The sequence below is a fragment of the Lagenorhynchus albirostris genome, chromosome 3, assembly GCF_949774975.1.
Source record: "Lagenorhynchus albirostris chromosome 3, mLagAlb1.1, whole genome shotgun sequence".
Taxonomy (NCBI): Eukaryota; Metazoa; Chordata; class Mammalia; order Artiodactyla; family Delphinidae; genus Lagenorhynchus; species Lagenorhynchus albirostris.
Genome location: NC_083097.1, coordinates 43,829,560 through 43,855,709, shown reverse-complemented (window position 1 = coordinate 43,855,709; position 26,150 = coordinate 43,829,560). Strand labels below are relative to the sequence as shown.

At 37.3% G+C, this 26,150-nt stretch overlaps 1 protein-coding gene and 1 long non-coding RNA gene across 4 annotated transcripts in view; one reads left to right on the top strand and one right to left on the bottom strand.

Annotated features, from left to right (window-relative positions):
* LOC132516831 (uncharacterized) overlaps positions 1 to 24,252 on the top strand; it is a 72,433-nt gene extending 48,181 nt beyond the window's left edge. The window contains exons 3-4 of one of the 2 annotated variants that reach the window (XR_009539485.1): positions 10,566 to 10,717; positions 24,049 to 24,252. This is a non-coding gene — a long non-coding RNA (uncharacterized LOC132516831). Of the gene's footprint in view, positions 1 to 10,565; positions 10,718 to 11,444; positions 11,683 to 24,048 lie in introns of those variants that run through there. The other variant, XR_009539484.1, reaches the window with a different exon arrangement.
* Positions 1 to 26,150, bottom strand: part of MAP3K1 (mitogen-activated protein kinase kinase kinase 1) — an 81,781-nt gene that overhangs the window by 29,289 nt on the left and 26,342 nt on the right. For both annotated transcript variants that reach the window (XM_060142968.1, XM_060142969.1), the window contains exons 2-6: positions 11,415 to 11,565; positions 10,564 to 10,764; positions 6,664 to 6,864; positions 6,123 to 6,239; positions 5,592 to 5,740 (exon numbers count right to left, since the gene is read on the bottom strand). In XM_060142968.1, coding sequence (XP_059998951.1) covers positions 5,592 to 5,740; positions 6,123 to 6,239; positions 6,664 to 6,864; positions 10,564 to 10,764; positions 11,415 to 11,565 — 819 coding nt within the window. The remainder of the gene's footprint in view (positions 1 to 5,591; positions 5,741 to 6,122; positions 6,240 to 6,663; positions 6,865 to 10,563; positions 10,765 to 11,414; positions 11,566 to 26,150) is intronic.

Below are 26,150 nucleotides of genomic sequence, written 5' to 3'. Positions count from 1 at the left end.
ACCACTAGAGCTAATCAATGAATTTGGTAAAGTTGCAGGATACAAAATTAATGCACAGAAATCTCTGGCATTCCTATACACTAATGATGAAAAATCTGAAAATGAAATCAAGAAAACCCTCCCATTTACCACTGCAACAAAAAGAATAAAATACCTAGGAATAAACCTACCTAAGGAGACAAAAGATCTGTATGCAGAAAATTATAAGACACTGATGAAAGAAATTAAAGATGATACAAATAGATGGAGAGATATACCATGTTCTTGGATTGGAAGAATCAACATTGTGAAAATGACTCCACTACCCAAAGCAATCTACAGATTCAATGCAATCCCTATCAAACTACCACTGGCATTTTTCACAGAACTAGAACAAAAAATTTCACAATTTGTATGGAAACACAAAAGACCCCAAATAGCCAAAGCAATCTTGAGAACGAAAAATGGAGCTGGAGGACTCAGGCTCCCTGACTTCAGACTATACTACAAAGCTACAGTAATCAAGACAGTATGGTACTGGCACATAAACAGAAAGATCAATGTAACAGGATAGAAAGCGCAGAGATAAACCCACGCACATATGGTCACCTTATCTTTGATAAAGGAGGCAGGAATGTACAGTGGAGAAAGGACAGCCTCTTCAATAAGTGGTGCTGGGAAAACTACACAGGTACACGTAAAGTATGAGATTAGATCACTCCCTAACACCATACACAAAAATAAGCTCAAAATGGATTAAAGACCTAAACGTAAGGCCAGAAACTATCAAACTCTTAGAGGAAAACATAGGCAGAACACTCTATGACATAAATCACAGCAAGATCCTTTTTGACACACCTCCTAGAGAAATGGAAATAAAAACAAAAACAAATGGGACCTAATGAAACTTCAAAGCTTTTGCACAGCAAAGGAAACCATAAACAAGACCAAAAGACAACCCTCGGAATGGGAGAAAATATTTGCAAATGAAGCAACTGACAAAGGATTAATTTCCAAAATTTACAAGCAGCTCATGCAGCTCAATAACAAAAAAACAAACAACCCAATCCAAAAATGGGCAGAAGACCTAAACAGACATTTCTCCAAAGAAGATATAGAGACTGCCAACAAACACATGAAAGAATGCTCAACATCATTAATCATTAGAGAAATGCCAATCAAAACTACAATGAGATATCATCTCACACCAGTCAGAATGGCCATCATCAAAAAATCTAGAAACAATAAATGCTGGAGAGGGTGTGGAGAAAAGGGAACACTCTTGCACTGCTGGTGGGAATGTGAATTGGTACAGCCACTATGGAGAACAGTATGGAGGTTCCTTAAAAAACTACCAATAGAACTACCATGTGACCCAGCAATCCCACTACTGGGCATATACCCTGAGAAAACCGTAATTCAAAAAGAGTCATGTACCAAAATGTTCACTGCAGCTCTATTTACAATAGCCCAGAGATGGAAACAATCTAAGTGCCCATCATCAGATGAATGGATAAAGAAGATGTGGCACATATACACAATGGAATATTACTCAGCCATAAAAAGAAACGAAATTGAGCTATTTGTAATGAGGTGGATAGACCTAGAGTCTGTCAATACAGAGTGAAGTAAGTCAGAAAGAGAAAGACAAATACCGTATGCTAACACATATATATATGGAATCTAAGAAAAAAAATGTCATGAAGAACGTAGGGGTAAGACAGGAATAAAGACACAGACCTACTAGAGAATGGACTTGAGGATATGGGGGGGGAAGGGTGAGCTGTGACAAAGCGAGAGAGAGGCATGGACATATATACACTACCAAACGTAAGGTAGATAGCTACTGGGAAGCAGCTGCATAGCACAGGGAGATCAGCTCTGTGCTTTGTGACCGCCTGGAGGGGTGGGATAGGGAGGGTGGGAGGGAGGGAGACGCAAGAGGGAAGAGATATGGGAACATATGTATATGTATAACTGATTCACTTTGTTATAAAGCAGAAACTAACACACCACTGTAAAGCAATTATACCCCAATAAAGATGTTAGAAAAAGAAAAAAAATAAAATAACAATATTTCCATTACAACATAAAGACAAGATTCTGGGGTATTATAAGTAAGCTGCCCAAGATCACAGAACAGTTCGTGGCAAATCTACCATTTGGCTTTAACCTGAGGAGAATATCCCATAACCTACTTATCCCTACAAATTCGTGCTTCTACTAAGCTCAGGCTTTCCCCTGGGCTCAACATTACACTTCTACTATCTTAAGCTATAATTCCTGAAAAACAGGTCTGAGTGACTGACAGCAAATAACAGTTCCCCAAAAAACTTCCCTGAAAGCTGAACAAATATGTCATCAATGTCACGATGTGTGATTCCTGAGCTGAAGCACACTTACTAGTCTCTCTCCCTCCCATTTATCTATCCTGTCTCTCTCTTTTCATAATTATGGAGCTATGAGGAGGCAGGAAAAGCTATTAAAATATGCATGTATTAATGACAAAAATTAACGAAACACTGCAGAAATGATTTACACAACAATCTAAAATAAAAATACTAATGGCAAAGATGACCCAAGATCAAATAATTTTTCAAATAATTACACCAAAATTAGCTTATTCAAAAGACTTAAATACAGGAAAAATAAAGTTCCACAATTTAGTCAAATTGTAAGTGCAACTTATTTCTTAAATGCTTTTCTGACTTAAAAATATTCCATTCTGGGGTATTTTCTGCCTTTTTTCCAAGTACATATTTTGTAAACATTATTCAGATCATTTATCTATATACATGTACAATTTCATGTTAAGAGATTTATCGTAAAAATTCTACTTATTAAACTCTTCAAGTGGTGGCATAATTTTTCATTGATTAGACAGATCCTAACTTCTTAAGCACCCACTTATTGCTGGACATTTGAGTTGTTTCCACATTTTAAGAAACCGTTAGAAACCTCTTTGTGCCCTCTTTTTTGACATTTCAGATTTTCTTTCTAGCAGTTTCTTCAGAAGTAAAATCACTTGAGTAGAGAGCAGGGATTAGCGAACTAAAGGGGGATCAAATTAGTCAAGCTTCTGTAAGTAAAGATTTATTGGAACACAGCCACACCAATTCATTCACATATTGTCTACGGCTACTTCAGCTACAAGGGCAGAGCTGAATAGTTGTGACAGAGACCCAATGACCCTCAAAGCCCAAAGTATTTAAAGTATAAAAATGTCACCTGTCATAATACCACCCATTAATAACCATTAATTTTTTTATTCATTTCAATATTTATGTACCTATAATACCTTTTATATATAAAAAATGGGTTCATGCATGACAGTATTATAATCTGGATTTTATTTCATGCCACTCAGTATTCTTCAAAAGCATAATTCTAATGGCTGCATGAAATACTCATAATATGGGTATATTTTAACCATTCATTTGCTGGATATTTAAGTTGTTCCCAATTTTTCACCATACTACTGTGAGAAACAGCCATATATGTAAGTCTTGTACATTTCTCAAATTAAAATTTTTTTCTTAAAAAAGAAATACATTTACTGGATCAATGACTATAAACGTTTTAAAAAGTCACATTTATTTTTTTCCAGAAAGGCTATACCACTACATACAGTAAAGCATCTTATAAGAACTGAACTGTCGCATTACAAAGGATCTACTAATTCTGTAAATAAATCTGATATATATATATATATTTTTTTTAATGAGCATTTCCTTAGTTATTAGGTTGCCTGAACAGTTTTCATGTTTGTCAGCACCCTGAAATTGTTCTTTTGTGGAAATTCTCTTCACGTCCTTTGCCCATTTATGTCCTGGACCATAAGTTTCTGTTTGCAGCTTTTATTTCGTTGGTAAGGTTTTGTTAATTATTTTTTATATGCATATTCAATCTGTCCCAATTCTGTTTTTCATTGTTTCTTATATACCATTTAAAATTAATATACTGCAATAAGATCTCCAGATAATTTTTTTTATTAATTTTAGTCTTAAAATATTTATTTTAGACATAAAAATTTGTGATTACATGAAACATTAACCTACTTACCTACACAGTATAATCTTAGGAAGATTACAACTTCTTTGGTTTCCCCCCTTGGATACAAAAAATTCAAATGAATCAATAAAACCCCCAAATTATGGCCAGCCCATATTGAAAGGGTACTTTTTTTCATCTTAGAGAGAGAGACTTTCTATTTTAACTTTGGCCACCTGGTTTTAAGCAGTTATTATTTTTTTCCAAAATAAAAAGCTACAGAAATATCAATCAAAAGGAGAAAGGCTCTAGAAGTTTGGGTAAGGAAGCTTGAGAAGTAAAGCTAATTTTTTCATTTCTTTAGAAGAGATAACAGGTAAGAGAAAGAGCCCTGAACTAGGAATCAGGATACTCAGGTTCCAGTTCTGCCTTTGTTCAAATGACCTCTTCTGGCTTTATTTATCACTGAACCATGTAAACTGGAAAATCTCTAATGTCCAAAAAAACTCATAAAATTCTCATTCTAAAATCAATTCATTTAATATAAAATAATAAAATTCAAACATTTACTTTTTCCATAGATGAAAAAACTTCTCTCTCAATTCTTTACTTCATCATGCCCTTGTCCTGATATCATCACTTTCTATTCCTCATGAATTTTGAAGTAGTTACAATACTTAAAAGATTGATGGGATGAGAATGAGACTTAAAAGCACTTACACCAGTGCTTCTCAGACTGAGGTTCCTGGGAACACACAGGGGGTGCCCTCCTAAGAGAAGCAGCACTCCTTTCTGGAGTAATTTTTAAGAACCTCATTTTTTCATTAAAGCAATAAAGAAATCTTGGAAAAGAAAGAAAACTGACATGACTTTTTATGATAATACTCTTAATTTTTTCACACCTGTCATATTGGGCTACATCTCAGATCCTTCATGAGTTTATTCTTATCAGCAACTAAGTAATGGGAAAGTTTGAGAAGCACTGCAGATTTTAATTAACAACTATGATTAACAGCTACTGTATCTCTTAATTACAGCTTATTAGTCTCTTTGTTCAGAAGAGCCTGCTTATGTTCTCACATGTAAAATAGGCTGTAATGAGGATTCCCTGAGAGTATCTATGAGAGAAGTAGTGATGTCATGAAATTTAAACATCCTATATTTGAAAGTGATTCTGGATAACCACTTTGCCTTGTACATAATTTATTTATATCAAAAAATTATAGACATATTCTTTATATAGTGCCTCAGGTTCATTATCTGCAAAAGTGATAAAACCTACATAATGAGACCAACATATAAGGTGTTTGGCACAAAGTAATGACTGATAAACAGTAGCCACTTATTTTATACCTGCCACATGATTTTTCTTGTGAAATGGACATTTATTATATTCTGATATTTAAGGTGCCGTTTTCAACACTGTAGTTTTCAGGACAAAATATCCAAATATATATACTTAGATGACCTTTACTATTTTTTACCCTTGATTTTACCTTGAAAGCCAAGATTCAATAATTATATCATTTTAGAGTAACTTAACAAGTATATATATAAAAATTATCCCTAAAATTAAAAAGTAACACTGGATTAATGCTTTTAATTCCTTAAAAAGTACTAACCTGTTTTCTGAACTAGATGTAGAAGTGCTAGATGATGACAATGTATGAGAATTTGACATGCGTGAAACAAACTTCTGGATGGTGTTACGAGATGGAGCTTTGATCCTTGAGCTACGCCTACTGTGATATTTCTGGAACAAACTCTCAACCTAACATTGAAAAAAGACAGTAACAATGACATTTGTGCCATAATATACATATTAAGAGTTCTAGAGATTGAATTATTTGCCTTTTATTTTCTAAGTTTTTCACAAAGCCAATTTAAGGGCTTCAAAAATAAGAATACATATAGCTTACTAAGGATAGTATTTTTACAGCAGGTCAGTGTTTACTTTTTTTTAGTCTAGAAGAAAAAACTAATTAGTCAATAGACTATAAGAGAACTATTCACAAACATCAAGTAATCCTTACATACCTTCACACCTTTAAAATGACCACTGTCTATTTAAATTTAAAGCTCATGGAAAAATGTCAGGAATATCATAAAAATCTGTTGACAATTTTACTATAAAGCATTTATTTAAAAATTACCTCAAAATTCTTTAAAGTTTTCCTCCATAACATTGGGTCTGAAGGTTCTAGCTGAAACACTCGGAGCATAACAAATAGTAGATGAATACAAAATGTTCCACGCCCACAGCTGCAGTTCTAAAGAGTTTAAAAAAAACACAAACCTATAGTTTAATAAATCTGTGTTCTATTAGAACTCCTAAGTTGATCACTTTTAAATATTTCCAAGTTTATTATACTAAACTTTCTATAATTTTCTTCATTATCCTTATATAATAAGATATATAAGGATACGCAAGAAAAGCCTACAGCTATCTCCATGAATTAATCTCTTATTTTTGGTTTCTTAAAAAGACCAAATTTGTATTCTGAAGTATATTAAATCATAGTAAAACCCTTCATAAACACATTAAGTAAAAGTGTTTATTAGTTCCCAAAATATAATTTGAATTCTCTTTAGTTTACTAAAGAGAATTACACAACTGATCTAAATTTAAGAATGTTACAGTGCATAGAGTTAGTACCACATCCTAATAAAAAGTAAAATGGTGACAATTCCTACCTGAGGCCCAATAAACACCCGGTATTTATTGTCTGGGCTGTCTCCTCCAATCAGGAAGGAGTTGGGCCCTATTTGCTGCAGTAAGTACAGCCTGGCCCGCATCACTTTGTTTACACGGCGGTTTGTTTCCTCAGGGCTGTATGGTGAGAAGCCATCTGGTGAAGGGGCTCTTCGAGGTGGTGTGATTCTCCCGCTCTGAAACTTCACAACATTTAAAAATTAGGGGACTCCCCTGGTGGCACAGTGGTTAAGAATCCACCTGCCAGTGCAGGGGACACGGGTTCGAGCCCTGGTCCGGGAAGATCCCACATGCCGCAGAGCAACTGCCCGTGCACCACAACTACTGAGCCTGAGCTCTAGAGCTCGCGAGCCACAACTACTGAGCCCACGTGCCACAACTACTGAAGCCAACGCGCCTAGAGCCTGTGCTCCGCAACAAGAGAAGCCACCGCAGTGAGAGGCCTGCGCACCACAAAGAAGAGTAACTCCTGCTGGCCGCAACTAGAGAAAACCCACACACAGCAACAAAGACCCAATGCAGCCAAAAATAAAATAAAATAAATAAATTTTTTAAAAAATTAAGAAATGCTTTAAAAAAATAAAAATTAGGTAAATTGCTCACTTCTCCATTAGAAAAAAGTTACCTAAAAAAGGTCATAGCCGACACCATTTTCATATTCTGAAAAAATGCCTAATATATAATATGATGGGACAAAATGTATTTTGCAAATGCATTTGTTTGATATACTCGTTATGAGTAAACTTCTAAAATCTGTCATCCCTGTAACTAATAATAAATCTTTGGCCTAGAGAGACAACCATGTGGTAATTTTACGAATTACTATATAAGTACTTGACTTCTTTGAAAAGTATTATGTAAATCAAAATAAAAAGCACAGAAAATTTGCCTTATAAGCAGGTAAAATGATTTGTTTCTATTAAGCATCCAATTTCCTGGTTTCCACTTAAGGGATTACTAAATGCTCTTTTGTGACTGGTAATTTACAAACAGCTCCATGGAATTCCCCCCACGGTACACTCTGTAGAGAACTAGTGGCAAGTGACTCTTCCCAGATTAAGACATCTCACTGGAGGCTGATAAAAACTCTCCTGTGGTGAGGGTGATATATGTCGCTCTCACTCCACTTCACTGATTCCCCTAGAACTTAGTCTTTCCATCAGTGCCCACTGGAAATTCTAGTTCTTTTTGATGCCTAACTAAATAGTTAAAAGGTAATAAAAGTTGGCGAGAAAACAGAGCAATTGGAAGCCTCATACAGTGCTGGCGGGAATGTAAAATGGTGTAGCTGCTTTGTGAAACATATGATCTAGCAATCCCACTCCTAGGTATATACCCAAGAAAAATGAAAAGATATGTCCACACAAAACTGTGTACAGAAATGTTCACAGTAGCATTATTCATAATAGCCAGAAGTGGAAACAAAATGCCCATCAACTGATAAGTGAATAAACAAAATATGTATATCCATACAACAGAATATTATTCTACAATTAAAAATGAATGGAGTTATACCACGGATGAACCTTGAAAACATGATGCGAAGTGCAAAAAACCAGTCACAAAAGACCATACATATTATATGATTCCATTTATATAAAATGTCCAGAATAGGCAAATTATATATAGTCAGAAAGTAGATTAGTGGTTGCCTAGGGCTGGGGAGAGACTGCTAATTAGCCTGGAGTTTCTTGTTGGGGTGGTGAAAGTGTTTTAAAATTTATTGTAGTGATGGCTACAACTATGTGAATATACCAAAACTCAATGAACAGTACAATTTAAACAGGTGAATTGTACATTATATGAATTATATCTTAATAAAACCATTATTTTTAAAAGGCAATTACTAAAAAGTAAAACAAAACCAAAAACAAGTACACATGCATCTGCTATTGGACTTGCTAAGTATTCAGACTATGGATATGCTCAAAGATGTGCAAAATGTATGCATAAAAAATATTTTCGCACCATTGTTTTTAGTAATGGAAGTTAAGAAGGAATAGAAATGTCCATTAGGATGTAGTTCACTAAATAAGCCATGATTTATCCCGATAATGAAATGTTAGGTAGCTGTTATAAAGAATGAGGAAGTAACTTTGTCTAGCACATATCCCAAAATAGGTGTAGGGGGAGGGGAGACACAATTCTGTATTTACTCGTGGTAGACTTTTACTTTGAATGGCCCCCATGAACGACACCTCCCAGTATTTACACCCTTCTGTAGTCCTCTACCACGTGGATTCTGGATTTGGGCATGTAACCGGCTTTGGGTAATAAGGCATTAGTAAACATGATGCAAGTGGTGGCTTGATAAGAGCTTCCACGCTGAGATTTGCCCTCTTGAATCATATTTTTTTTTTTTTTGGACTTAGAAATTTATTGTCTCATAGTTCCAGAGGCTTGAAGTCCAAGATCAAGGTGCTGGCAGGGTTGGTTCCTTCTGAGGGCTGTGAGAGAGAATCTGTTCCTTGTGCTCTCCTAGCTTGAAACACTTGTTGCAACCCAATTTCCATACTGTAAGAAAGAGATGCCAACAGCCCCCAACTGTTCGAGGTGAAGCACCAGATCATGTGAGTGAAGAAGCAGTCTTGGATATTCCAGCTTCTGCAGATGCCATGGGGAGCAGACATAAGCCACTCCTGCTGAGCCCTGCCCAATTTGTAGATTCTTGAGCTAATAAGATCCTGTTTTGAGCAGCTAATTTAAAGGTGTGTCCACATAAAGCCAATAAATACTATTGAGAATTTTGGGCTTTACTGTAAAAATTTTTACTTAAAATTTACTTTTTGAAGTATTTATATGCTTTAACAACCTCAGATGTGAGGAAAACCAAATCTCCCATTGTGGTCACTATATCTCAGTCATTTTGCCATTCACTCATTTGTTCTTCAAGGTTAGAATGTTTAACTTGCTTTCTGCCAGTGGAAGTCTGTCTGTCTCTCTCAGAGGGGTTAGCACCTATCTTTTTATAAGTCTCTTTGATGTCTGGCTCAATACAGAAGACACCTACATTCTCATCTATGCTTCTGCATTCAATCTGCTGTGATAACGGTGTTTTGGTTAAAGTACATGAAGAAAATCTGGCCTCACACAGATACATATTTGGAAAATCCTTTTCAAATAATGATGAATATTCTTCTTTGATACTACATCAAAGGAGGCTGTAATGTGGAATCTGAAACCACATAAACAAACTTTTCCTACTGTTACATTAAATCTAGATGGTTTATTTTATATACTTGGAATGGATCATTTACTAAAGAATGATTTTGTTTCATCATTCACTGGTCATATGGAAAATTCTGGTTCACTAAGTTATGCAGATCTTCTAAAAGTTCATACATTTATTTCATTGTGCAATATACAAAAAAAAAATCACATTTGATAATATCACTGGCCTATAGAAAAGTCTAAATATTGGGAAGCTTTCAAGCTTACAGTGGTGGATATGAGTTTTCCAAAACTCTTAATTTTTGCTTGAAATCTCAAATTTTACCACTAGTGAAGAAACATATCAGTTGTTTTCCTTGAAGTGAGTCTTACTTAATTCTTCTTAAGGAAAATGTTTGCCAAATACCCAAGTGAAGAATACAGTTTCTACAGTCATAGCTTTAATTCAGGCAAATTCACCAGCAGTTTTACCCACCACTGTAAATGTTAATGCAGTAAAAGAGGCAAATAACATCTCAGTTTTATTACAAAATTAGTTTTGACCTAATGGATCCACAGGAAGCATCTCAGGGCAGGTTCCCCCAAGCAAGGGTCTGTGGGCCATACTTTGGGAATTGTGGCTCTAATAGACAGCTAGCCAATCTTTTCTGTGTTATAAATAAGTTTAAAGATTGTAGAAACTTAACATATTTGCTAAATCATTAACTTACAGGCACCGGGGAAACTTTTTTTCTCCTTACTCCTGGAGATTCAGATTTCACTGTGCGGCCTGATGGGGAGCTGCCAGGGGAAGGACTGCGTCGGCCTTTGGGAGCTGAGGAAGCAGCGCTTGCGTGGCCTTCTCCTTGAGACTCAGCTGCCAAGGTATTAATTTCAGATCCATCTCCTTTAATAGGGATTGGTTTTACCACCTAAATTAAAATGCCAATATTTTTATTAGTTAAAAAATTAAAAAAATAAGTAAATTTGAACATCAGACTAAGGCATGAGCTCAGTGAGTTTTTTATTATGCAGTATTATACAAATACAACAGACAATATATCAGCTTCTCTTTATTATTACTTTAAGCCATAAATGAAGACTATTTTTTACCCACACAGATTTTAGTCATTTAGGCTTTATCAACTAAATGTTGATAATACATAATACATTTTTAAATGTTGTCATACATGATTTTAGAAGATTTGGAATTAAGATCCTTAGATCCTACCTTAGAGATAAAACATCAAAATAAAATTGGAAAAATTGCTTTTCTTTTTTAAGTACAATGGAAATCTCTAATTAAAGGATTTTAGATACTAACATTAGAGGGCAGTGTTGCTTTAAGCATTACCTCTCCCACTCAACCAAAGGGATTAGTTCTTAGAACAGTTTAAGTTGCTTAATGAGAATAGTTTTAGCTATGTTTTGTTCAATTGTCTAGAAAATATCAAGGCAAATAAAACCACTGCATATAAAATGAAGAAGGAAAAAAAAGCTTACAAGAGGATCTATTTATGCTTAATTTTTCATTTCCTCCTATGCTTTCTTCCTTATTAGCAGGTAACCCACAGTCACTCACCACAGGGCCTCTCCTGTTTCTCCTTTCCAGCCATTCGTGCTTCCAGGCTGGCATACAGGTTGCCTTCAGTTTCTCCCTGATCATTCGTTCTTCTGGGCGATCGTCCATCTTGTGCAACCCCTTGAGAGTTTCTTTATTCTCCATCTCACGACTAAAATGGAAGGAGAATGAGATTTATATATGAAAAAAAATTTCCAAGAACAATACGGTTCTATTTCATACTTTCAATGGACATGTAACTAAAAAGATAACTGCTAAAACCCCTAAATGATTTAAGCAAGATATGAAAATATCATTGTGAATCACATTATACTGTTGAAATTATAACATGGATAGTGTTGAATGTTGCCTGATAACATGAGTTCAATAATATTAGCCTTTAAAAAGAAAGGTTCTGGGCTTCCCTGGTGGCGCAGTGGTTAAGAATCCACCTGCCAATGCAGGGGACACGGGTTCGAGCCCTGGTCTGGGAAGATCCCACATGCCGCAGAGCAACTAATCCCGTGCGCCACAACTACTGAGCCTGCATGCTACAACTACTGAAGCCCGTGTGCCTACAGCCCGTGCTCTGCAACAAGCACCACAATGACAAGCCCACGCACCACAACGAAGCGTAGCCCCCGCTCACCACAACTAGAGAAAGCCTGCACACAGCAATGAAGAACCAACACAGCCATAAATAAATAAATAAATTTATTAAAAAAAAAAAAAGAAAGGTTCTATTTAGAAGGTGCAGGCTTACTAGTAATATTACTGCAGACCTTTGTTTCTAGGTAGTTAATAAAAAGCATCCTAAGACATTAAGCATTGCATTAACAAATACATGAAAACTGCACTGTTTCTAATTACACCATTCTAATATACTCAAGTACATAACAGACAAATATTTAGAAGAGTATTTTACTACTATTTATCCCAGGAATTCCAACAATTTAAGTCAATATAGATAAAATCTGGTGGATATGCTCATTTGCTGAAATCAGCTAAATATTTAATAAGCTAGGTGAAACCTAACCACATCTTCTGTGATCCCACAATATTTTTTCAACACCTCAATGATTAAATTTGTTTTCTCAGAACATGATATAGTACTTGGGGTACTCCATATATAAATAGTAAAAATTACCTGGTACAAACATTTTGACCTTTACTCCATAATATATTGTGGAGTTACCATAATAAAATAACCTGCAGGCTGGTAACTTTTGAGAACTATTTCTACAAAGCCTAATAGGTAAAACATCCACTAACTTCAAAATACACTCATATCCATACATGGATATATGCAACACACAATATATACAGCCATGGGTTTTATAACTGGTTCATAAGGAAAGAGTTAAAGCAACTGCATTCTGGGAGAAGTAACAATTTTAAAAATACTAAGCTAACTTCAGTAACTATTTTGGAAATTCTGTAGAGCTACAGAATAGTTATTTCTTTACACTGATAGGAAAAGGAAATACTCAAGGAAATACCAGAGATGATAACTGCAAGCTTACCAAAAAGTCAAATTTAAACTCCTCTAGGAATTTTCCAGCTAATCATAACTATAAAGCAGCAGTATTTGCAAAGAACCAGAAAAAAAAAAACCCCAAAGAACAAGACAAAAAAAACCTACTTAAAATATGCACTAGAAAGGAAATAACAGTTAACTGGTTTTACTTAAGCATCAACACTGTGAGGGGAGTGAAAACCAGTATGTTAAATACCTCTGTGCCAGAGACTGGCCTAGATATTTTTAAGTAATGCAAAGAACACTAACATTTGAAACTTGCAAAGGGGCATTAAGACCGTATAGTAAAATATTTCCACCACACAGGTACAAAAACTCACAAAGAAAGAGGCAAGTGGGAGGGAGGGAGGGAAGGAGGGAGGGAAGAAGGAAGGGAGGGAAGGAGGGAGGAAGTTGATTTTATTATTTACTTAAATAATAAAACACTTAAGTGTTTGGCTGTTATTCCTTCCCTAAATATATCATGAAGTGTAAATGTTAGGGGTGGTCAGAGGAATAAGGAGGGATGAGAGGCTAAGGAAGGAAGGGAGGGAGGAAAGGGAAGGGGGAAAGTAAGGGAGAGGGAAAGAAGGTGGGGAGGGTAGAGACAGAGCAATACTCTCCCAAAAATTCATCCTGCTCAGTCAGTACTTACCCAGGGAAGCTCAGATTTATAGGCAATCAAATTCATGGGCTGACTGCATACTACAAATTCACTTACAACTCTGGTTTGAAAAGCACTTTCCCCCCGTAACAATGTTGCAAGGCATGGCTTAGGTTCCCAGGCTAGTAAGTCCCATTGTAGAACTGCAGTGCATTTTTACACCAGATGGTGCAGCACTCCCTGACAAAGATGCTTATCTTCCCCTGGTCCTAGATGTCTCTCCTCCCCCAAATTTGTTTTATGAGCATCTCTTCTCAATTCTGTATTTTCAGTGTCTTTTCCCTAGTACCCGCTCAAACACACAGAGAACTCTCCTTATCTAAACAAATCTTCCTGGATGATGTGGCTTCCTTAAAGTCAGTATGATTTTCCTCTTTCCACTTGTTTTCAAAATACTATCATCTTTCCAACCAATTTCTTATTATAAATAATAGAGGATAAACATACTAGTAGCTTAACTTCTGCACACATCTAAGATTATTTCTTTAGAATAAATGCCCTGAAGTGGAACTGCTGGGTCCAAATGTACACAAAATTAAGCCTTCAGGTAATACTGACAAATTATTTTCAAGAAAACAGATCTTCCATTCAAAACACCCAGGCCAAGTTGCCAACTTAGTTGGTCTGAACTAGCAACAGCTTCTTCACTTTGAATCTTACTCCAATCCAGGCTTCACAGAGCAGCCAAGGTCACCTCCCCCATTAAAACCCTCTGGTGGCTTCCCCCTGGGCTTAGACTGAAATCCAGAATGTTATGGCCTGTGAGGCCCTGCATCATCCAGTCTTACCTCAACTGAAGTCACCCGGACCGCCCACCCCCTTCTGTTGTTTCTTTCACTGCCTGGCTCCAACATCTTTCCTGCTCGGGTTTTTTGCACAGGCTGTTTCTTACTTGTCTACTTTTTACCTTGTTCATTTCTACCCACTCTTTGGCTTTTCTTCAACTCCTTACAGACCTTCCCAATCTCAAATTAGGAATCTCGAGTTCCACTCTTTCACAGCTCTGTACTTTTGCTTTAAAGTGCTCATTGCAATTTGCAAACCTATAAACCACCCACCCCCCCCAAAATGTAAGCTCCACAAAGGGAGGGCACAGTGAGTGTTTCATCCATGGCTATACAACCATCTAACAATGTTGGCTTACAGTAGGTATTAAAATAAATATTAAATGATCATTTACTAACATCTTTGGCAGCTGTAAGGATCTTCCTAGTTTTAAAATTTAATGATTACTCATGTTAATCTTTTTACAGTTCTGTATTTAATTAAGACTCAGTTTGTAATTTAGATCTTATTCAGTAGAACAATTTTTATTGTTCCTAAATTGATCTGCAAATATAAACCTAAGTGTTTTTTCTAATGTCTTCATAAGTAATAACTATATATCATTAATTCTAAAATGTGTATTTTTTCACATTAAAAAAAAAAAATTTACCCCGCCTAAGGAAGGCAGCTAGGACCCTCAGCGTGTCTTCCTGGAGCCCCCGCTCTTCCAAGTCTGCCATGGGGGCACCTGGTCCCCGGCCCCATTGTCATCTCCAATAAACTTGTATAAACTTTCCTTTCTTAGTTCAACTTTCCCAGGCCTGTGCCTCACATTTTAATATCTCTGAAATCTGAATGCCTCTTAGAATCAAATGCTGTTATAATTTAATGGACAGGGTTTTAAAAATTTCTTCATGGTATAGAAAATAATGGTACAATTTATAACCAATGGAATCTTAGATTCAATGAAATATACAGTAAATTCTATTCTACATGCCAGAAAAAAAAAATCATACCTACTTAGCTTCATTTATCTCTGAAAAGAAAACCAAACTGGGAAGAAAAACAAGTTTTTCTTACATACTTACCGTTTTGTTATAACCTTAACATATAGTCTTCACAGATCAGACATAAACAGGGTTTTTATTTTTACCAGCTATGTGTGTATGTCTACATGTATATAGCAGTGATTAGGCATCTTATCCAATTAATATCATAGCTATAGCAGGAAAGTTGTTTTTTTTTTTTAAACACAAACTAATCTAAACAGATAGTTGTAAAATCACTGCGAGATTAGAGGGCCTCTAATCCATTTTGGTTAAACATGAATAAGAGAGTTATTCTTGCCCCATCTATTACCTAGAACCATACTTCTTATTTTAACTAAAATAGTAGCTTGTATATTTCTGACTTTTTAGCAAAACAAACATATATATTTTGAGAAACTACTTTGAAGACCTAATAAAATTTTATTCAGATAACTATGAGAAACTTAACATTGTTACAGATTAAGCTTTATCCTCCTTTCCTATTTATTTAGAAAACATGAGGTTTCTTGCATTTTTTGCTTTCTAAACATTCCTCAGAATGAATTTGTGATTGACCTAGAGCTTCAAAAAACCTTTTTCCCCTGAGGTTGGGTTTCTAGTTTAGACTCTTCCTAGACCTACAGAATTTACCTGCTATAAAACAAGATGCTTCAATGGCCCCTTCTCAGTGAAGCCACTCAGTCCTGCCTTTATCTGACCCACTGTGGTACCAGCCATTGTTGATGAGACTGCCAGTCTTGTAGCTCTCCCCCACCTGTTTTCTAGGAGATGATTTTTCCCTAGTTCTGTTTCTAACACTGACTAGCCTCACTGGTATCATATACTAGACCCTCTTCCTGGAACCCCTTAAATGCCAGCCATTGCCCTCTTCTCACAGCACTAAAATACTCTTCTTAAGCACACCAAGATATTTCACATCTCTCTGTCTTTGCAGATGATTTATATCCTGAAAGGAATACGCCTTTTGTCATCTCATATGCCTTCAGTAAAGAATTTCCTACCGCCATTCTACAGCAGTTAGCCATTCCCTCCCCGTATGCTAGTATTAATTATCATACAGCATAAACTCAAGTATTTGTTTAAATATCTGCTTCCCTCACCACACTGGGAGCTCTTCTGGGACAGGTTGCCACATCTTATTCATTCTTCTATCATCAGTGCCAAATGCCCTGGACAGGCCACAAAAGGCACCCTACAAGAAGCCAGAGGGCCTATCCAGCCATAGCCAATTCCTCTTCCCAGGGTGGTGTCTGACACCCGGGGCACCATGCTTTATATATCTGAACCCATCCTGAAGTCCACAGCTGGCTGGTGTAAGAACGTGCCCTGATCCAAACACCCTCTACACTGGATGGTGCTACACATCTTCACCAGACCTTCTCTCTATGGGAGTTTGAGTACAAGATACATGGAGAGTGTCATGGCAGGAAGAATGGCATCAAAATAGAGAAAAAGAGCAAAGTAGTAAATAGGATCAATGAGACAGAAATAAGGCAGAAGAGAGAAATTAGTCAGAAGGAAGATGTAGTTAGAGACAGGGAGAAGGGAATAAGCAATAAACATAAGAGTTGTACCTGGGTCCCTGTCCATGATGTCAGCCAGCCGGAGCTACTTTTACACATACCTCCCCACGTGGTGAATCACCATGTTCTCCAGAGGCCACATGTATGTGCAGAAACTTCACGGGTCCTTTATTTTGCACTGAAATAAACCCTAACATGTCTCTCTTCCCTGCAACCCCGAAGAGCCGGATGAAAACACTAACTCAGCACATTCCCTGGCACACAGAGGACATTCGATAAACACTGAAAAACAGAATCCTACAAGTTTACTATAATTTCTTTAAGGTATTTCTTAAATGGTTCATCTTTAGCACGAAAATGTAATGTTAGTCAACAACTAGTGGTTGGAGAAGTAACTGCCAGACTTAACGTCATAACAGAAAAAGTGAATGTTATGTGTCAGGCAAGGTGTTAGGTGCTTTACGAGTATTAACTCATTTCATCTTCCCGACAATCCTATCAGGTCTTTACCATCTGAGGTCTGGAGAGGCTGGGTTACAAGCCCAGGGTCACACAGTTTTAAGTGGTAGGAACAGGCTTCAAACCCCACTCAATCTGACTTTGAAGCCTGTGCTCTTCACTGGTCTAGCAGGTCACTGTCAAATCTGATTTTGTCTTTACAGCGAGCCAGCATCAGATATCTAAGTTGATATCTACTTGATGAGTATTCAAAGAAGTTTAAACAAGTTTTTTAAATGGTGACTTTCGTTATAAGAATTAAAGAAGCACATTAATTTTATTCATTAGTAGAGTACGTCACTGTAATTGGAGTAACAAAGAGTATAATGATTATATGAAACCCTTCTGGAAATTAATGGGGTTTAACCTTAGTATACATAAAGATTTCCACAACAGTTTAGATTATGGATAACTTTATTTAGGGAGAATCTCAATTCTCTCAGTGTCCAAGCAATCTCAAAGAACCCTGGAAAATGCACTGAATTATTTGGGACAGGCACAGTTCAGAGCCACCCAACTGAGGTCTGCTTGGGAAGTTATCTTAGCAGCAGGAATTCACATACTAAAACCCACAAGCTTTGTTACCAACAGGAGAGAGAGCAAGGGAGGAACTATCTCCCAAAACAAAACTAGACCACTCTGGGACCCTTAAAATTTAAGTTGCCAGGCAAAAGGCAAGAGAAGGAATGACTTCGGAAAGGATGACGAGAATGTGGTGAAGCATGAAGGCTAACAACAGAGGCTAACCATCCCTTACCATTGACAGGGCACTGTGCTAACAGTGGGTCATCTCAGTCAGTTCTCATGAGAATGGGACTCTTAACTATCCCACTGGCAGATAAGAAAAAAAGCAGGGAGGTTATGTGTCCAAGGTGATAAAGTCTGTGAAAAATACTGGATTTAACTCAGATATGAATGATTTCCAGGGCAAAAGCAAACTTAGTATTTACAACTGCTTAAAATTCATACACCTAGATCTGAGGCCAAAAAATCTGTATCTCAGTGGTGGAACAACTCTGTTTTTCCTTAAGATAATTTCTCCAGAGATATATTGTCATTGGCAACTGCTGGCCTTTTCCCTCTTCTGAGCAAGAAGGATTAGACAAAATCATTGGTAAGGCCAACCCTTCCATCTTTATGTAATGCAACATTTACAACATGTCTAATTTTACATAAGAAATAATATATAAAAGTGGCTCACATTATGAAAATTAGTCCCCAGAAGATTTCATTCCAGGTTGTGCTCGGTAATGTTTGGCCCTAAGAACTAAAGATGGCACAACTCCTATTTATTTTTACCAAGAAACAGGCAACTACTTTTTTTTCCCTCAATACAGAGTAAATATCCTCTCTTTAGCACAACAAAGGACTGTTGATTTCTTAATATGGGTATGGCCATGGTATAATCAGTTTTATAATATGTTGAATCTCTATCAGAAATCTTCATCAGGATGAGAAAAACTAGTATTGTGTGCAAACCTTCCTATTTAGTCCTTTGAAGGATACAGGCACAGAATTTCATCCTCAAAAAGCTCACGTTCTGGTTAACTACATCAAAAATTAAATAATATGGAGGTCAAATAACAAAGATGACAATATAGCTTACTATCAACAATGATTACCAGCAGCTTAATACCACCTTAGTTATTCTGATTGATTCATATTTATAAATTATTCTAAATTGTCTTGCACATACTAAAAATCAACTTACCTGATATCAAGGATTCCGTTCTATTAAAATATCACCCCATTTGAGTTTTAAGATTATAATTATTCTCCACTAAAAATTACAGAATTCTGAAAAGTAGAACATGGTATAGAATCGTGATAAGTATGTTTGAAATTAACCAAAATTAAACCAAAAAATTAGGGGATAATCATACTGCAAATACTCGCTCTCTAGCTGACCTAGGTCAGCCTAGACAAGGAAAGTGCAAGTTCTTTGAGGGCAGGTCCTTTCCCCTGGCATGTCCTGCAGCCACAAACAAAGCACCCAGAGCAACAGATGCCACGGACTTGATAAGCAACCAATGATTTGGAGTCAGAGCAGCTGGTTATCACTTCAAATCAACAAACATCTGGGAGGACTTCCCTGGTGGCGCAGTAGTTAAGAATCCACCTGCCAATGCAGAGGACGTGGGTTCAAGCCCTGGTCCAGGAAGATCCCACATGCCACGAAGCAACTAAGCCCGTGTGCCACAACTACTGAACCTGCGCTCTAGAGCCTGCGCTCTAGAGCCTGCGAGCCACAGCTACTGAGCCCACATGCCTAGAGCCCGTGCTCCACAACAGGAGAAGCCACCACAAGGAGAAGCCCGCACACCGCAATGAAGAGTAGCCCCCGCTCGCCACAACTAGAGAAAGCCCGTGGGCAGCAACGAAGACCCAACCCAGACAAAAAATAAATAAAATAAGTAAATTAAAAAAAAAAAAACTCAACAGGAGGAAAAGATAATTCAGACAGCTCAAACATACAGCAAATTCAGGAGGGAAGTAGTTATGTAGAGACAATCAAGTATATGCAATGACTATTAAAATTGATAAGAAATTTAAAGAAAATTAAAGGAAATAAGATGAATCAAGTCAGTAATCAAGTTAGGTTAGTAAGGAAATGAATATCCTAGAAGATTTAGCAATTTGAAATAAAAAATATTATTTTTTAAAAAGTAGTCAAGGAGGAAAACCAGAGAAGGTGAGGGCAGGTGTCTCTTCAAGTGAACACCCCTCATGTGTGGGCATAAAAGAAAACAAATCAGACTAAAGTGAAACCAACACGTCAGTTCTATAATGTCTTATGATTCAAGTTCAGTGAAATTCACTGACTTGTCACAAATTATGAGCTGAAATTTGATGGCAGTATTTATGCAGACAAGTGAAAATTGTAAAAATAGAACTGGACAGAAATGAGTTTTGTGATTTTGTAAGATTCATCGTGTCACAAAATATATGAATATCTTAGTGACAGAAAAACTGAATGCAGTTCTGTTACCAATGATAAAACAAATGGACTGAAAAGTTGCTAGGTGTCCCTGGAACGTTTATTAAACTAAATATTTTACAAAAATACTTTATTTACTCATCAAAGTAATCACTTCTGTAACAAAATTTCTAAGTACTACTATTCTTCTACCCATCTTCCTATGGGATAAGATTCACACTATTCTTTTCTTCTCACTCATGAACTCAAGAAAATCTACAGGTTTAATGTAAACTATTTTTTAAGAGTCATTGTTTACAGGGGGAGTTTAAAACCAATATGGTTGCATTTCTCATTTGTTCCTTTCCAATAAAAACCCATGAAAGCTTCAAATACTTTTTACTCTGTAAGCCTGTATTCTTTTAATATTCAGTGCTAAAAATTCCACTGTTTATTCCTTCCTTTGTTGTGTCCTTGATAACTGACAAAGAACCTTTAGAAACCTTTGGGGAAAAAATGGGACGTATGAACATCCTCTTCTTTAATTGTTGAATATAGATCAGTAAGCAAGGAAAAGGATGCTAATTTTTTACAGTATTTGGCTAAATGTGTATTTGCTTTCAAGAATTCCTCTTTCATGCTACTTGACAAACCTAGGGTTGGGAATGTGTAAAAGACAACTGATGCATAAATGTAAGTGAGCTTTTATACTACATTACAGAAGTATATCGGAACTCCCTACACTACTACTATTGGGGCAGTTTTCAGAAAAGCAATGTGTCCTGTCCTCCATCTAAGGGCACTGGTACATAATCCATGGCACAAAGCAGGTATTCCAGGGGGAAAAGATGGCTGCTCCTTCACCATTTTGGTTTTCATCAAAAAGCTCCCAAGTCAGTGTTATGGGGGGCTCTGATGTATGTTTTTCTTTGGAACCTTCTCCAATGGGTGTGTGATTACATTTTTACTAAGTCAATTATCTTGAAAGAAATGTGGAAGCTTCAGTTTGAATATTCTAAAAGATCAAATGAACAAAACTAATAATTGCAAAAGTGGTATGTTACTGCACATTTTCCCTCCCACAGTTTAAGAAAAGTGGTTTAAAGTTAAAAATGTAACATTTTGAGTACCTTCTGTGTTAATAAAAACCCTTGGACTGTTTTTAACATTCCCAGATTAATGGATGAGAAGGCATATAGTGCTGAAGTAGAGCACAAAGCCCTCTTACAGCCTTTTTGCTAGGAGAATGATTTCTTTCAAACCCCGTGGAACAGCTAGCACTATTTCTACAGTACTTCCTCCTAGCTGGTGGAAAGGCATGTTAACTGGGATGCTCAGAATGAGGAAGAATGACTTCCTGACAAATGTAGCTTTTCTTCTCTATGCTTTTAATGCTAGAAAACCACTCTGTTCAATGAATGTTGGCACGCCTACTACGTGTAAGCTCTGGGCTAGGCAACAGAGATACAAATACGAAGTGGGATAAAGAAAAGTAAGACAGGATCTCTATCCCTCTAGGCGCTTAGTCTAGCAGAACAGAGAAAACAGATGCCAACCTTGCTATAATAGATGTATTTTAATATATCATAAATCGTTGCAAGGATGGAGTGGATCTCCATCTTAATTTTATCTAGGAGACTCCTAGAAAGATCTACAGAGGAGGTGATGCCTGAATAATATATATATATTTTGTGTGTGTGTGTGCGGTACGCGGGCCTCACTGTTGTGGCCTCTCCCGTTGCGGAGCACAGGCTCCGGACGCGCAGGCTCAGCGGCCATGGCTCACGGGCCCAGGCGCTCCGCGGCATGTGGGATCTTCCTGGACCAGGGCACGAACCCGTGTCCCCTGCATCGGCAGGCGGACTCTCAACCACTGCGCCACCAGGGAAGCCCGCCTGAATAATATTTAATGAAAGAACAGGACTGGCAGGCTTGGAGCCAATGAAGGCTGAAAGATTTTCTTGACAAAAGAAACAGCTCTGGTGAAAATAATGTTCTATAGGATATTAAACAGTTTATGATTCTGCTGTTTAGGAAACACTAAAATAAACACGTTCATTTAAAGACCTATGTGCATCATATTTTTCCAAGAGGGAAGAAAAAAGAAGGTAACACAGTATTCCTTGCACTCATTTGGCACAGAAGTCCTTTAAGCAAAACATCTTTGACAGAGTAGTAGTGGTCCTTAGAGAGAAATGTGTATGTGATCATCTCTATACCCTTTCTGGCTCAAATGAGTCAATAGGTCTAAGAAGAAAAATCCAGAGAAGAAACTAACACCAGCTGTTTTAATGTCTTAATATAAGGCTTCACGGGCTATCATAAAATTCAGCAATTGTCTTTAGTGCAACTAAGCCTCCAAGAATCAAAATATGTGGGAAAAAGATCACCTGACAGCCAGCTTGAGATGAGTAAATTCACCTGGTACAAACTCATCTTAAGAGAAGTGAATGTCAGACATACAAACGTGGCCCAATCTAACCACTAGCAGAGGCCAGAGTTTGTCACTAAGATTTGCCCCAGGCCCAGTCTGCTCACTCTCTGCCAAGGACTTAGGTCCGGGGTGAAGACAAAGAAGGTATCAGCCAAAAAAACAAAGCCGAAAACCCGATAAGCCATTTGCTCTAAATAGCTCTATATGCCTAGAGGAAAGCCCCAGAATCTGAAATAAAACAGGGGCCTGGGGCACGGTCCTCACTTCACTGCAAACCCCGGGAGCGCTGGCACAGTGGAAGCACTGGTGTGTCTTCACTGATGACAGCACTCCTGGCAGTGACTGGTGGGAAGCAGATCAGGGCAGAAGCAGCATCAGTGCTCAGCAGAGGCAGTGAGACCAGTGTGGCTGAAAGAGGCGAGGGCAATGGCCGAGGAGGCAGAGCTGTCCAGAGATGGCTACAGGAAACTGACCAAATTCGTTCACTAGTCATGCCAGGCCCACACTGGGGAGTTTAGAAAGTACGGCGGTGGGGTTTGTTAGGGGCATTGATGGGGCAATAGCCACCCAAACCAGTAAAATCTTGGTTGTATACACAGCAAAATCAAAAGGGCTTCTTATTCAACAAAAATGACGTAACTTGAAGGACATGTTCCTAGGACAGGGTAGATAAAGAAGTCATACCACAAACATCATCAAGATGGATGGCATGGTGATCAGTGGCATGAGCTCTGGAGCTAGAATGACTGAGTTAAAATCCAAGGTCTGACACCTACTAGCTGTATGGCTTTGGCCCAAGTTATTTAACCTCTCTGTGCCTTTCACTGTTTTAAGCCCTTAGCATATAGTTCTCATCTCACAGTTTTAAAATGAATGAACATGGATGAAGCACTTAAAATAGTGCCAAGTATATGGTAAGCACACAATAAATGCAACTACTACAACTATTACTATGATCATTATTTATGATCTGCTACTCTTTATGGAGACCTCCTCTGAACTGGGTATCATGCTAGGTGCTATCCTTACAGGGGCTCCAACTCTCACACGAGGCTACAATGTAAGTAAGACACATTGTCTCCCTTGTGCAGACAAAGAAACTCTTACAGAAAGATAAGTAACTTGACTAAGGATCCACAGTAAGTGGGAATTCTTTGTTTCAAAACCAGGTCTCTCTGGCTTCAAAGCCCTGTGCTCTTCCTTCTAGTCTATGTTACACATAATTTCTTTTAACAATATGTTAGCTGAAAAACAGATGAAAATAGCAAAATACAACTATTTTTTTCTAGTTTCAGGAGGTAACAATGTTGATTAGAGACATCTGGAATGTGAAGACTGCCAAACAAGGCTACTATGTGGCCCACTACCGGTGGGGTGCAAGGAGGGAGGTAAGAAGACAAAGGAGGAGGCTCCAACTGTGTCTTGAATATTGTTTCTTTAAAGCACAGATACCCAATTGCAGCAAATATGATAAAATATTAACATTTATTAAATACAGGCAACGGTTTTATGGCTGTTCGTTATATTATGCTCTAATATTTTCCCTCTGTATGGCTGATATATTCCTTAAAAATAAACATGTGCTACTGAATTACTCTTCTCTACACTGTGGGAGGCTTCACAAAACCAAAGAAAAATAACAGGACTGGGGAGTCTTGAGATTAAGAGCCAAGTCATAACTAGGCCATTAGCCAGCTACATAATCTTTAAGCGATTCACAACCTTTCTGGAATTCAGGAATTTACCAAATCAGATCAGACTACAAGATTCAGGGCCATCCAGAATGAACATGATTCATTTATTAATGCCACTATGTAAATGCTATAGTTCTGTGAGGGAGAAATAGTATCAAAAAATATAAAGCTCAACAGGATCCACAAACTCCCTCTAATTGTTGTATCTGGAGAATACCTCCCAACAGTTTATTTGTATAAAATATTCTTTGTACATCTATAATCCAGTGGCTCCTGGTGTTTTAAAATGTGAGAATCCTTTCTCAACATTACCAACACCATAGAACAAATACGGATCCACAGACCCTGTGAAAACTCAGACTAGAAATTACTAAACTTTTAGACTCAGTACCCCTGATAGGCACTATGATAAAAGCAATTCAAATCTAATTATTAAAAGGGTATGTATTATGTACAAGGGACTCTATCAAAGCTCTCTCAGAAAGATAAAACAACCGTTAGGAGAAACATTCAAGAAAGGAGAGACCACAAAACATGGATTTCAAGGGTTTTTTTTAAAACACTGAAAACATTAACTTTTCTAGTTTTTTTTTTTTTAAATGAAAGAACCACAGATTTCTCTTCCTTAAAAGACACATAACCATTTTGCGTATTTAAGTGCTTTGAGTCAAAAAGATGTGAAGTAGTAGCCTGAAATGAGAAATGAAGCATGGTGGCTTTCTGGCCAAGTCTCAGCTTCAGTTGTGACAATGTTCCAATCTGAATTCTAACTCCCGAGTCCAGGGCTCTCTGCGGCCACAAAGCCTGCTTTTCCCATAATGTGGTATCATCATTTCAGAAATGCTTAATCTGTGTCAAGTCAGAGAGGTGAGAGTTTGCTTTTTTTAAATGGAGAAAAGCTGGGATACAGTGTTAACATTTAATGAGTCATTCTGACTGCTAATATGAAAACACAATTACTGCTAAAATTTTTTTGCTTTTGTATTACTAGAAAATCATAATATTTTCAGAGAATGCTTGCCATTCAGCCAATTAGTACTCCTTATTTAAGTAACATGAATAGATGTCACTGCAATTTATTTACTTACTTATTTTACTTTTAAGATCTACTCTCTTAGATGCAATTTATTCTTTAAACTGAAAAAAAAAAGTGACATCTTTGGTTAATTACATCTGGTATTTAGGACATAAGCTTGACATATTTGGGTTAGACAACTTAAACATTTTATATGGAATGAATTTTAATACCTTACACAATATATTTTTTTGGTTTTTTTTTTTTTTTGCGGTACGCGGGCCTCTCACTGTTGTGGCCTCTCCCGTTGCGGAGCACAGGCTCCGGACGCGCAGGTTCAGCGGCCATGGCTCACGGGCCCAGCCGCTCCGTGGCATGTGGGATCTTCCCGGACTGGGGCACGAACCCGTGTCCCCTGCACTGGCAGGCGGACTCTCAACCACTGTGCCACCAGGGAAGCCCTATTTTTTTGTTTTTGACTTTAGGATTTTAATACAAAATATCATCCCTCAGTGGGCTGTACGATTAATCTGTCTACATCAGCAAGTATAAATCAATTTAGCATACAGTTCACCTCCTTTAAAAAAAATCACTCCCTACTTGCACAGTCCAATAAACAAGTGGAAAAGCTGGAGACAATCGATGCCTAGCAATGTATTAAGCCGATACACCACAAACGTGC